The 13,187-nt window shown below is 53.9% G+C and overlaps 2 protein-coding genes and 1 pseudogene across 5 annotated transcripts in view; 2 read left to right on the top strand and 1 right to left on the bottom strand.

Annotated features, from left to right (window-relative positions):
• C1QL4 (complement component 1, q subcomponent-like 4) overlaps positions 1-2,729 on the top strand; it is a 12,785-nt gene extending 10,056 nt beyond the window's left edge. Inside the window, exons 8-9 of the mRNA XM_010858069.1 lie at positions 2-336; positions 2,364-2,729. Coding sequence (XP_010856371.1) covers positions 2-336; positions 2,364-2,543 — 515 coding nt within the window. The 3' untranslated portion in view covers positions 2,544-2,729. The remainder of the gene's footprint in view (position 1; positions 337-2,363) is intronic.
• Positions 2,730-3,820: 1,091 nt separating this feature from the next.
• TROAP (trophinin associated protein) lies at positions 3,821-10,574 on the bottom strand. 4 transcript variants are annotated; one of them, XM_010857762.1, is made up of 15 exons: positions 10,525-10,574; positions 10,093-10,247; positions 9,813-9,999; positions 9,001-9,158; positions 8,774-8,911; positions 8,502-8,584; positions 7,949-8,001; positions 7,370-7,491; positions 6,133-6,249; positions 5,943-6,026; positions 5,782-5,841; positions 5,384-5,518; positions 4,605-5,238; positions 4,134-4,327; positions 3,821-3,987 (listed from the first exon to the last, which is right to left on the bottom strand). In XM_010857762.1, the coding sequence occupies exons 2-15, from the start codon at positions 10,234-10,236 to the stop codon at positions 3,940-3,942; spliced, it is 2,157 nt and encodes a 718-aa protein (XP_010856064.1). In that variant the 5' UTR covers positions 10,237-10,247; positions 10,525-10,574; the 3' UTR covers positions 3,821-3,939. The 4 variants fall into 4 exon arrangements, with proteins under 4 accessions (XP_010856064.1, XP_010856063.1, XP_010856062.1 ...); XM_010857761.1 differs by having other exon boundaries at positions 10,490-10,561; XM_010857760.1 differs by having other exon boundaries at positions 10,093-10,563.
• Positions 10,575-12,032: 1,458 nt separating this feature from the next.
• LOC105001474 lies at positions 12,033-12,975 on the top strand (annotated as a pseudogene).
• The last annotated feature ends 212 nt before the right edge of the window (positions 12,976-13,187 follow it).

Raw genomic sequence — 13,187 nt, 5'->3', positions numbered from 1 at the left:
CTGCGAGGGCCCCCGGGACCACCAGGTCCTAGAGGGCCTCCAGGAGAGCCGGGCAGGCCGGGTCCTCCGGGCCCTCCCGGCCCAGGCCCCGGCGGAGTGGCGCCCCCTGCCGGCTACGTGCCTCGAATTGCCTTCTATGCTGGCCTGCGGCGGCCACATGAGGGTTACGAGGTGCTGCGCTTCGACGACGTGGTGACCAACGTAGGCAACGCCTATGAGGCGGCCAGTGGCAAGTTCACTTGCCCCATGCCGGGTGTCTACTTCTTCGCTTACCATGTGCTGATGCGCGGCGGTGATGGCACCAGCATGTGGGCCGACTTGATGAAGAATGGACAGGTGAGATGCCCCTCTCCCACCCAGCCCAAGACAGGGAAGCTTTCTAAATCCCCCTGCTTTCAGTACACAACCCGAATCTCTTCCCCAAACAGCGCCACTAAATCCAAGAAGGACAGCTTGCCAAGAACTTAGAAATCGCTTCACTTAGCCGAAAAGGAATTGGGGGCCAGAGAAAGGAAATGACCTGCCCAGGGTCTCACAGGGACGTTAGGAATGGTGTCAGAATTAAAAGGCAAATCTTATTGTATAAGCAGCTGCTACCTCACAGTCCATCTGTAGGCAACTTACACCAAACCTCTCTGGTATCTCACCCTGCCAACTAGCCTCTTTTCTCATTCTGTCTCTTGCAGCTCTGCGGGCCTTCAGGTTACACAGTCGCTCCATGGGCTAGTTCCCAGAGTCTGGCTCTTTCAAATTAGCATGGAATCTGAGTTTCAGGTGGTGGGCAGTTTGTAGCTGCTCCCGTGTGGGGGCATTCAGCTTGGATTTTTTAGGATAAAGTAAAAAAGAAAGAAAACACTTGCTCATTTCCCAGGCAACTCTATTGCTAGTCCCAAGGCCTGGGGTCCCTGGTTTTAGAGTGGCCTTTACCCTCAGCTAATACGGAGTCAGTAGGCAGAGGTAGAAGATGTGGCAGCTCAAGAGCCAGCCAGGTGGCCTGCAGGAATGAATTTGGGAGAAGGAAGGAGGCAAAGGACAGAAGCCGCGGACCCCAGCCGGGTCCTGTGGTCAGAGTCGGAGTCACTGCTGCCTTAGCTTGGGAGAAAAGCCCCAAAGACTCAGCTCAGGGTCTGGCCTCCGCCCCCAGACACGCAGCAGGGAGGGAGAGAGGCCTTGGGGTAGCGGTGGGGAACTGTGCCTGGGCTGCTGGAAGCCAGGGGTGTAAGGTTAGGGCTGAGCTGTGACCTCCTCACCCTGCTGTCCCATGGGGTCATTTGACCAGGCGCATCTGGCCAGCTTCTCTCAGCTGTCCAAACCCCAGGTCTTGCTACAGCTGCAGCACCTTTCGCCTCCAAGACCTGCAGGCACTATTCTGGGGTCTCCTCCCAGCAGAGCCACCCCAGGAACCCAGGAAAAGGGAGTGAGAGTGTGTGTGTATTAGACTGTAGAGTGTATGTGCATGATGAAGTGTGTAGGTGCGGGGTGAGAGTGGAGCGATGTCTACCTGCCTGTGGCACTGAGTAGGTGTGCCTGGTCTATGTGGGGTGTCTGTGAGGGGCCGTGGGGGTGTGTGTGTGTATCTAGACTGTGTCAGTTCCCGAGGGGGGAGGGCCCCGCGGCTCCCACTCTGTATTCTGTGGTGCGGGCGCTGCGGCCCTGGGGACGGTAAATAGTGATTAGAATAATGATGAATAATTAATGAGTTAATAACCAGCCCCCGCGGGACAGGAAGAGGGGGGCTGGGAGGGGGCTGGCGGATCGAGGCGACCTGCAGCAACAAGACCAGAAAGGGGAGGGGCTACCTGTTGGGGCGGAAAGCGACCCCCACGTTGGGGCACCCTCGGGGGCTAGGAGGGGCAAATATATAGACTGGCACCTTCCCACAGCCCGCACCCTTGCTTGCACACGTACAGGCATGCCTGTGCCTTGTCACCGGGGGATGGGAACACGAGTTTAGGAGGTCGAAGCGGGTTCAGAATCTTAGAAATTATTCTACAATCGAACTCTTATTTTTTAAATGATAATACTAATAGAAAATCTATATAGCGTTTCCTTTGTGCCAAGCAGTGTTTTAACACACTTCATATGTAGTAACTCATTTAATCCAAACAACCTGATGAGGTAGGTTCTATTATTACCTCCCACCTTATAGCTCAAATGGAGGACCACAGAAAGCGTGAAACTTGCCCACTTCCCGGCAGTGAGCGAATGAATGGCGGTGCCTGCGAAGCACCTTGTCTTTCCGGACCCCTGCAGTCTGTTACCAACGTATCGCTTTCACAGGTCCAGTTCCACCTCCCTGACTGAACCCTCCTCACCCTAGCTCCGTAGAAAGCGTGAGTGGGTTGTCCTGTTCTCCCTACTAGGTCCGGGCCAGCGCCATCGCCCAGGATGCCGACCAGAACTACGACTACGCCAGCAACAGCGTGATCCTGCACCTGGATGTGGGCGATGAAGTCTTCATCAAGCTGGACGGCGGGAAGGTGCACGGCGGTAACACCAACAAGTACAGCACCTTCTCTGGCTTCATCATCTACCCAGACTGAGCCGGGCTCCGTTCCCGGGCGCCCTCGCTCGCCCTTCGCCTCTGCTCCCCTCCCTACCACCTTCAGCTTGCTCCACCCAAGGCGCCGCCCCATCCTTTGAGAGCCTGGCGGTGGACGGACCCTCCGGATACGGGAGGTGGCCTTAACGGGCGGACTGTTAGTGCTCCGGGGTGTAACTACGTGGCTGGGGAGCTGAGCAAGCCGGTGGGAGGAGCAGAGCAACTCGGGAAGGGACCACCAGCATCCGTGCACATGCCTGTGAAAGCCGGGGCAGCAGAGCGGCGCGGGTCACAGGTCATGGCCCTCTCTTCAGCCGGGAGCTAGGGAAGTTTCACTGGCTGTAGCACAGAGGCATGGAAAGCAGAAAACAGAAGGGAAACGCTGGCTTTGGGGAAGGGAGAACGCATCTGGGTGGGGGGAGAGGAGACGGGGTGGGCGCTGGTCCTGTCATGACTTCTCTGCCATCTCTTCTTCCCTCATCTCCATTTTCAGGCTTCAGGCTCTAGCTTTGGCAGTCTTCCTGTGAACTGGGGGAACCAGTTGGTTCTTTCTTAGCACTTAAAACTCATCCTGAACAGTCTCCATATCACCCCCATCTGGGTTAGGCCCTGGGGCTACAGCTGCTGCTGCCTCTTCCAATAAAGTAAAGTTGGAGAATGTGGGTGCCTCTTAACTTGGTGCAGAATAGGGGAAAGTGGCTGAACCCTTCCTCACTCCTCTCAAGGACCCCTACCCTATTACACTCTGTCAGAGGCGAAGGTTTAATTATCCCTGGCAAGGTCTGCCTCTGGGAGCAGAGGGGAGTGGCCCAGGGTTTCTACTCTGATATGGCAAGGGTGTCAGCTTCAGGAGAGCTTTGAGGCCTTCTACTAGAGGGGACACCAACCAGAGTGACACTAACAAGGGATGATCTCAGAGATATGGGTCTGGTGCTTCTGCTTTTTGCTGATGATGCAGGGGGGAAGAGTTCTAGGGAGCTCTATGTGATGAGTGAGTTGCTGATGGCTCCTGGGAGTGGCCAAGATTTCAAGGAGGAAGGAGAAAAGCAGGTCCCCAAAGTCCTACATTCACCTCCACCCCCAACAGATTCACTCATAGAGCCTGCTGGGAGGGTCGGGTGGACAGAGGTGGGGTGACCTGGTCAGTTCCTAGGTGAGGGAGTCTGGGGGAGGGGGAGAACCCAGGGCTGACCTCTAAGTTGGAGAACACTGCCACCATGTGGACAAGAACAACACAGCAGTAGCTGGCCTAGGCAGGACCACAGGAAAAGACACTTGGACACTTTAGAAACTTTATTGAAGGACAAAAGAGTGTCAGTTCCAATCCACGGTGTGGAAAATAAATAAGGTTAAAAGGAAGGAGAAAGACAGGACAGGGGTGAGTGGACGCAGATGCCTCATGACGGAGAATCCTGTGGGGCAGCATCACCAACTGGAATAAAACACTAAGGAGAAAAAAGACTTTGTCACAGCCCAGCCATTCTTGAACTGTACCCAGCTCTTCCCACTGTAAAGAAGCCGAGGCCGCCCCCTGCCCCCACTTCCCACAGGCCTCTGTGCAGGTACAGCTGGCTGTGGACGGCAGGCTCACCAGGGCGTCCTGCCATTCCAGCAACATGGCCACTGGGTTGGTGCAGACCCTGGTGAGGCCTGAGGGAGGGGCTCGGCTGGTGTAGAAGGCACACTCATCGTCCAGGCAGGCCTCGTGGAAGCCGTGGATGGCAGTCAGACATGCTTTGAGGCGCTGCCTCAGGGCCATGGTCTGAGGGGCCGGATGGCTGGCACCTGAGGGCCAGGGGCCATGGAGAGTTCAGGGTGGACTCTGAAGTCCAAGACTCCCACCACATACCGCCCTTTCCCACCCCCCACCAGGGCCAAGCCAATTAGGAGTACAGGCCTGAAGGTGCCATACCACCCCCCGCCACCCCGAATGGGAGAGCTAGGCTGGGGCAAGGCAGGCAGGGGAAAGAAAGCATGGGATCATCTGGTGCAGGGCAGGCCCTGCTCCCAGCAAGAGATGATAACCTCCTTTGTTCACAACCCCACCCAAGCAACTCCTTACCTGCCGGGCCCGGTGAGGGCTTCAGAGACTGCAGTGAGTGGATAGGGGGACTGGCACAAAGTGGGCGCTGGGAGGAGAACGTCAGGCTGGTGGTCGCTGGAGCCCACTGACTGGTGCGGGGCCGTGGACTTGACTCTGGATTTCTGAGTTCCAGGGAGCAGGCTTCTGATACCCCTGGATCTACCCTAGTGGAGGGCTCTGGGAGTCCTATCTGCCCCTGGGGGCAGGCCTGAAGGGGTCCAGGTTCTGCTGGAGGGCTGGGCCCTGATGCCTCAGGCTGCTCCTGGGTGGAGGGCTCTGGTTTCTCAGGCCCCCTCCCATGGCAGGACTCTGGGGGGCCTTGCTCAGCTGGAGGGCAGGGCGGGGCAATCTCAGGCTCCGCTCTAGGGCAGGGCTCTGGCTTCCCACACTCCTCTGGAAAGTAGGGTTTTGGCAGCTCAGGGTGCTGTAACAGTCCAGAAAGGTGAAAAGCCCCCGGTATTTTTTCAGGGGCATTCAGAGTTCTAGAAATCTCAGCCAGCGGGGGCTGAAGTTCCACCATATCCAGAGAGGAGCTTCCATTAAGGGGGGCACACTTGCCCTCTGCCAGCCCCTCCACTTCCTGCCGCAAAAGCTGCTGCAGGATACTGATGCGCTGTAGGCAGGAGAGAGCGTGATGTCAACAGCATGTCTGACCCACTCTGTCCTATTCCCATGCCCACCCTCCCCCACTCCTATTTCTCAGTCCCAGCCCTGTCAGTGTCCATCAGCCATTGAAGCTGTTACCCACACCAGCCCACCTGCATCTTCAGCTCCTGGAGGTTGGGGGTTCGACTGGGGTGGGGTCCATAAGAAGTCGACACGGGTGGCTTCCCAGGCCCCTCCTGCAACCTTATACCACTCTCCTGGTCAAATAACCGGACTGCAATCTGCTCCTGCCACATGGGAGGAGAGGGGTCACATGAGGAAGCCAGGCTGGGGTAAGAAGAGGACTACTTTGAGTCCAACCCTCATGAGGAAGGGATCAGGTCCTTAACTGAGTGTCCCCAGACTTGGATTAGAAGGGGCAACAGAGAAGCAGGGAGAGTTGGAGGGTTAGGCAGCTTTTTCTTAAGAGCCCACCTGCCTCAAAAACGCTGGGCCTGAGATCAACAGGACAGAATCAGGTATCTCAGGATGGGGAAGTTCAGATACTTACCCAGGGCAGGGCAGGCTCTTCAGGGCAAGGTTGAGGGGAGAGGCCACTCAACCCTCGGGCCTGGGTCAGAAGTGAGATGCCATGACTCCCTGTACCCATCCATCATCCTCTTCCTCCCCCCGTCCTGGCCTAGGCCTGTGACCTCCCCTGCCCTCTCTTACCTGCTGAACTCTGGAGGCTGATGGGAGCGGTGTGAACTGGGTTTTGGGGCGGGTGGCAAGACGCCGCAACACTGAATATGAGATCTGGGGAGAGACGGGGATGGCTGAGCAGGGACAGATCGAGACCCAGCAGGGATCCCAGCCAGACTGTTCTGCCCTTGCCCAGCCCCCAGTAGCTACAGATACAAACTGGAGCTGAGGGGCCAGGGGATGGTACACGCTGAGCCCGTCCAAAGGGTGATGGCCGGGTGATGGCAGGTGGCAATGCTTGGCCAGGGGAGGGCATCAGGCAGGAGTCACAGCCGTCCTGTGGAGAAGAACCAGGTGGAAGAGTGATCCCTCCCACTTGGCACTGCTCTGTCTTGTTCTCACTTCAGCAGCCAGTGTGATTCTTTAAGAGCTAATCAAATCATATCCCTCCCTTGGTCATTCCCCTCTCCTTGGCTTTCCACTCATTCCAAGTCATAGCCAAGGTCTTATGCTTGTTTATAAATCCTTACCCAGCCCGATTCTGTCATTGCTCTAACTTCTTACTTCCTCTCCTTCTTATTCTGCTTTAGCCTTGCTTTTTTGCTGATTCTTAAGCACACCAAGTAGACCCCCTGTGTACATCTGAAGTTCTCATGTCCTGGAACGTTCTTCCCTCAGATATCTGCGGGGCTCACTCCCTCAACTCTTTCTGCTCTTCACATAGCCACACCTCAGTGATATTCCCTTGACCCCTGCAACTGCAATACCACCCACTCCCTCCAGTTCTCCTTCCCTTATAGTACCTTGGGGGCTTCCCTGGTAGCTGAGACAGTAAAAAATCTGCCTGCAATGCAGGAGACCCAGGTTCGATCCCTGGGTTGGGAAGATCCCCTGGAGGAGGGCATGGCTACCTACTCCAGTATTCTTGCCTGGAAAATTCAATGGACAGAGTACCCTGGCGGGTTGTAGTCCATGGAATTGCAAACAGGTGGACATGACTGAAGCAACTAACAATTTAGTACCTTTTGTTTTTAACAGATAACTTATAACCATCTGACATACTATATATTTTACATGAGTATTTTCTATCTCCCCTTCTAGAATGTGAACTTATTTCGTATTGTATAGCCAGAACCTAGAACAGTGCTTGGCACACAGTAGCTGGTCAATAAACCCCTGTGTGTGGAGGAAATGAACGAGCTGTCAGATCTGTCTCACTCTCAGCACTGACCTGACAGTGACCTAAATACGTATCAGACTGTGACCTCTGGAGACCTCCAGGGGCCAGTGCCACTCTGGAGAGGGCTTGGGTCCATCTGGGACAAACAAGGACCCAATGAACATGCTGAGATCCAAGCAGGGACTGTTTGGCTCTACCCACAGTCCTCAGTGCTGCTGGGGACTCCCTCGTGTACATCCTCTGCCCCTTCCCCAATCCCAGGAGGGTCCCATCTCACCCTGGTGTGGGTTTTATCTCGGGTTTCTTTTAATGGTACCCGCTGGGCCAGGCCGAGGGGGCCACCTCCTCCTTCATCTGACTGAGTGACAACTTCATGTTCCCCTTCAGGGAGAGAGGAAGCTAGGAGGAGACAGGAAATTTGCTGTAGTGTCTGAAACACACATCAAAGTCTGGCACATGGTTTTGCAACCTCCGGAAAGGGTATGCCAGTTTGACAGCCACCACTGCACCATCAAGCCTGGGGACCCATCCAGTACCCCTTTGAACTCAGAAGTCACTCATTAATCTGAATACCCTGAGTGGGCTAGGGGTGTGGTGATGGCTCTAAGCGGCTGACTTAGGACAGGGAGTCGAAGGTAAATCTTGCAGGAAGTGGCAGAGAGAGGATACAAATGAGGACCACCTCCTCTGACACAAGTGTAACCGGGCAAACCTGTGGCCTATGAAGAAGATCTCTTCCTCTCTGTCTCCTCCTGATCTGGCCTTCCCGCCACAGCCCTCCTGAGCTTTCTCTCGGTTTGCTCCCTACAAGCAGGCTCCCAGCTGACGTTCTCTCCCCATGGCCAGACACACTCACCAGGCTGCACAGACGTCTCCGGAAGGGATCCTGAGGCCTGGCTCACTGAAGTCCTGAGGACAACAAGGACAGTGGCAAGCAGTCACTGAGTACCAGATATGAGCTGGGCACTGTGCAAAGTGCTTTACAAACATCATCTAATTCTCACAACAACTTCAAATGATGATACAAACATTGTCCTCATTTGACAGATTAAAGAAACTGAAGCTTGGCAGGTAAGGCAAGCTTGAACAACTTGTAAGTGCTGAGAGTCAGGAATCAAACCCAAACCCCATTTGTTCCCACAGTCTGTGCTCTAGCCACTACACAAGGGATGGCACCTCTCATTTCTTTCCCCTTCCGCCCCTCACAACCTGAAGAAACTGATGCCATATTGAGGCCGGACTATGAAGGCCTGGACTTCACTGCAAGGGTTCACCCTGGGAATTCACAGATTTTCCCCTCCGCCCCGCCTCCAGGCTGGTGGGAAGTCCTAAAGCTACCAGAGGGCCCAGCCCTGAGGGACTCTGTATCAGATACTGAATCATTCTCTTCCAAATGACCCCCTCCTTACTTGCTGCTGCCACTGGTCTCTCTTCTTAGTTCCTGGAAACAGGGAAGAGCAGAGGGGTGAGAGGAAGATCCTGAAGGTGGAATCTGAGCCACACAGGAGCAAAAGAAAAAGGAGAGTCAGAAGCAGGCTCCAAACCTTCAGGTTTCACCACCAACCCCATCGGCCTCCATACAACCCTTCTGCTTACCAGGAGCTACCTTCCATCCCAAGGCCCAGCTGTGTCCTTAGGAGTTCCCAGGAACACTTAGTATCAGCCCCTTAAGAACACTCACCAGAGCCTCCAACCTCTGGGGACACAAGGTCCGACCTCTAGGCCCTGGTCCCTCCAGCCTTGAGAAGCAGGAAGCCCTGACAGGGTCCAGTCGATGGGTAGGGGTTCTGGGGGCCAAATATGCAGACGCCCGGGCATCCTAGGACCCCAAAAGAGACTCTCAGTACAGGCTCAGGATTCCCTCCTCAGCCTACCCCAGCCTGATCTCCTCCTATCCCGGCTCATTACCTGACCCCTCCGGATGGTGCCTCCCTGGCTCCCTCGAACCAGTACTCTCTGAGCCAGACTGGGCTGGCGCCCCAGGCGACAGCTCTTCACCCCCTCACCTGACAGGATGGTGGCCAGGGCTGCAGGGTCAGCCACAAACTCTATGGTCCCTGGAGCCTCTGCAAGGGAAAAAGAGAAGGAAAGGCGCGGAGGGATAGGAAGGAGGGGAGGCTGAGGGGCTGGGGAGCCTAGCATTGTCACCTTGAGGTGCATGAGCCAAAGAGACTCATATAGCTGAACTCAGCTCAACAAACATTCATAGGACTTTAATCTGCATAAGACACTATTCTAGACACTGCCACCCAGAGAAGAATACGACAAAGCCCCCATCCTCAGGAAGGTAACATCAAACTATAGAGAGGTAACAGATTCAAGTCAAAGTGTGGACATATTATAAGAGAAGTGCAGGGAATTCCCGGGCGGTACACTGGTTAGAACTCGGTGCTTTCACTGCCTTGGCCCAGGTCTAGATCCCATAAGTTGCATCTAATAAAAGAATGAATGAGTGAATGGATAAATGAATGAATAAACAAACAAGTAAAGTGCAGCAAATCATTAGAACAAAGAGCAATTGATAGTGACTAGAGGAGCCGGAAAAGGCTTTAGAAGTGATGACACATTGTTGAAGAAAAGAAAGGGCCTCTAAGAGCAAAGAGCTTTCTAGGAGCAGAGACTAGGAATTATAGTAAGCAGGAGAGGCAGGACTACAAAGCCCCCAAACCCCACTGCACCAACCCATTCTCCCACCCAGTTCTACAGCCTCCAACAGATACCTGTCCGGGGAGGTGGCCTAGGGCCCACATTTTGACCCCCATGGCTAGGCCTGAGCTCCTCCAAGGGGTTCCGGAGCTGAGTGCTCCCCACCAATTTCTCAGATTGCTCTGTCTGACGTGTGGCTTTCAACCTGGGGCCTGCTGAGTCTGCGAGGGGGCGCTGAATACTGAGCTTCTGCCCCAATCTCTAGGGGAGGGGAGAAAAAAAGCTGAGCTCAGCGTTGAGGTGCATTGCTGCTTCCTTGTAGCTACTGTCTTCGTTCCCCCAGGCTCCTCTTACCTTTGGATCTTGGTTCTCCTGGTCCAGGGCGCTGGGTTTGACTGTGGGGAGAGGTGGGCGTCTCTGAGAGCGAACGGGAATCTTGCTAGGAGTGGGAGATACACCCCGGAGGAGGGGATCCTTCGGGGCTTGGAGGGTGGTCATGACGACTACAACTAAAAAGGAGAAAAAAGGATCAGGGATCAAAGGTCAGCCAGTTCGAGGCTTTGGTCCTGACATTCCAGATACTCCTACCTCCGCCCAAATCCACGCGCCCAGAAGCCCCGCCGCCGGCAAGGGCGCTTTGCGGTCATCTCCTGACACTCCGAGCCTACTCTTTCGTCCCAGGACCCCGAACTGCCTCTCTTCCCTACGAGCGCCGGCAGCCCTCATTCCCTCCAAGATCTCCGTGCCGCACCTCCCCCTGAACCCCTCAGGGTCTCCCCCACTTTCTTTGCTTTTTCCCCCGACTCTCTGGGCCTCTGCTCCAGGTACTTCCCCAGTTTGTAAAATACGCCAAGCTCCTGATTGGCTCGTCTGTGCTCCCGCGGAGCGCGTGACGCAAGATTCAGCTATCCAATCTACAGGCCTCGGAGGCGGGGCCAAAAGAAGGACTAGTTGCCGAGCCGCTTTCTGGCCAGGAAAAAAAATGACCCGACTCAATCAGCCAATCCGAGAGTGGAGCGCGGGGTGGAAGAGGAAAGAGGAGACCGTTCTGAGGTCCAGGAAGGCGTCGGCTCTGAGTCTGGGCAACAACGGGCGCTGGCGAACTCTCGCGAGGTCTCGGGACTGGTGCGGGAAGGTCCAGTCTCCGCACTGTGGAAGGGCTTGCGTCCTGCAAGCTGACAGTGTTGGAGGCTGGCCCCAGCCACTGACTCAGCTCTGATCAGAGTTAGGCCGTCAAGCTTTGGGGACCCTGTCCAGACACTTTGTGGGAAAAGTCTGCCTGGGTCGAGGAACTGCCTCCAAACGAGCGGAGAGGTCTGGAGAAAATTGAACTAACAATAACAAAAATGAAAGGTTACAGTGAAAAAGAAAAAAAGTTTTCCTTTTTCTCTGGCCCTTTTCTGAGCTCTTTTTTTTTTTTTTTTTCACTTTAACTTCCGGATCTGTAGTCGGCAATCAAGGCTAACTTGATATATAAGCTACATATGTATCTCCTTTAAACTCTGCGTGAGCTACATTGTGCACCTGTAGCTTCTGTTAGTTACATTCTAACTCAATGCTAATCACATCCTGTGTTTGGTGCTCACCTTTACAGCAGTCTTTGCAGAGCACCCCTTGTAGTTCTCTCTCTCTTTTTTTTTCTTATACTACAGAAAGGAGGCCACAGTACAATTCATGAAAGACAATGGACCCAACTGCTGGGTTACCTTACACCGTGGAGAAGGAAATGGCAACCCACTCCAATATTCCTGCCTGGATAATTCCATGCTCAGAGGAGCCTGGTGGGCTACAGTCCTTTGGGTTGCTAAGAGTCGCATCGGACTTAGTGACTAGACAACAACAGCCTGACTCCAGTCTGTTACTGTTTTTGAAACAATGCAAGAGGAAAAAAAAAATACAAGATCCTTACACATTTGTTCCACATCACTGACCCCTGACTGTGAGCCCTCATCTATATGATCCCCCAGATTCTTTGGCGGGGGCGGGGAGGGGCCGCAGTTCTTGAGGCATGTTCTCCCCTCCAGGCTGGCCGAGATTTAAAGCCACCTTTCTATTTCCTCCAAATTCCCTCCATATTTTTTCTTTCCAGCTTCAGTGGACAGAAAAAGCCAAGGTTTTTGGCAACGTCAGAAAATTCTTTTTTTCACTCAAGCTGTATGAATGGTGAGGTATGGTCTTCATTTCATAGAAAAGAAAGAAGACTCAAATGAGAATCATTGGGGCAGTCGTGAAGAGGTGTGCAGCTCGGCCCTGGCAGCACAAGTACCCAGGGCAAGGAGGTTAACAACCTCTGCCTGGGCCCTTCCACGATGTCAAAGGCGGAGGAGGCCAAGAAGCTGGCAGGCTGCGCCGCGGCAGAGAAGGAGGTGAGGAATAACCAAGTGCTGGGAACTGGTAGTGACTCTACAATTGTCCACGCAGTGCAAGGAATAGCTAAAAGAGTGAAACGAGGGAATCGGAACCACGTTTGTATTCCCACTTCCTTCCAGGCCCATCAGCTTATCCTACAGTATGACTTACCTCTCAGTGAACCAGAGATCCGCCACACCATCGATGGTGCTGATGAAGTAGATGCAGACCTCAACCTCACAAGGGCGGTGGAGGCCACCTCACCCAGAAAATTGTGGCCGGCAAAGCCATCCGTTTCATTGTGATCTCTGATTTTAGGAAAGATTCAAAGAACCTCGGGGATCAGTGGCACAAGGGGATTCCCATCGAGGTCATCCGATGGCCTATGTCGCAGTGAGCTGAACCGGGACCCAGAAGTTTTGGGGTGCGATTTAACTTCCACTGGCTGTCAACAAGGCAGGTTGTGTGGTGAGGGATAATGGGAACTTTATCCTGGACTGGAAGTTTGACCAGGTCCACAAATGGAGTAAAGTGAACACAGCTATCAAAATGATCCCAGGCATGCTGGACATGGGCCTGTTCATCAACATATTGGAGAGACCCTACTTCGGGATGTAGAACAGCTTGGTGAACAGGAGGGAGAAGCTGTTCTGAACTGGCCTTGCAGGAGTGTAGTGTGTTTCTCTCGTGTTCCCAGCCCACCTCGGAGGCGGCCACGTCTCTCTGAACCTTTGCCTTAATGTGTCTGTGCCTGCTGGACAACTTGAGAGGGTGAGGGGTTGAGGGTTAAGTTCAGTCTTCTGAAGCACTGTTATTACATGTTTTTTTAAAAAGAGAGAGATAAATGTATATGTGCTAAGGCTCTTCAGTCCCATTGGACTCTTTGCAATCCCCATGGACTGTAGCCCACAAGGCTCCTCTGTCCATGGGATTCTCCAGGCAAGAATACTGGAGTGGATTGCTATTTTCTTCTCCAGGGGATCTTCCCGACCCAGGGATCAAACTGGTGTCTCTAATGTCTGCTGCATTGGCAAGTGGGTTCTTTACCACCTAGTAAAACCCTTTATATATATATATATACTTTTTTACTATTAAAAATA

This window comes from Bison bison, unplaced genomic scaffold (genome assembly GCF_000754665.1).
Source record: "Bison bison bison isolate TAMUID 2011002044 unplaced genomic scaffold, Bison_UMD1.0 scf7180017864383, whole genome shotgun sequence".
Lineage (NCBI taxonomy): Eukaryota > Metazoa > Chordata > Mammalia > Artiodactyla > Bovidae > Bison > Bison bison.
Note: the sequence above shows the minus strand (reverse complement) of the source record. Positions and strands in the feature narration are given on the sequence as shown.

Coding starts and splice junctions, on each gene's coding strand:
- TROAP (XM_010857762.1), bottom strand. CDS start 10,236: ATGACCACCCTCCAAGCCCCGAAGGATCCCCTCCTCCGGGGTGTATCT. Junction 9,159..9,812: donor TAGGCCACCTCCCCGGACAG/GTATCTGTTGGA, acceptor TTTCCCTTGCAG/AGGCTCCAGGGACCATAGAG. Junction 5,239..5,383: donor TCCAGGAGCTGAAGATGCAG/GTGGGCTGGTGT, acceptor TCCTGCCTACAG/CGCATCAGTATCCTGCAGCA.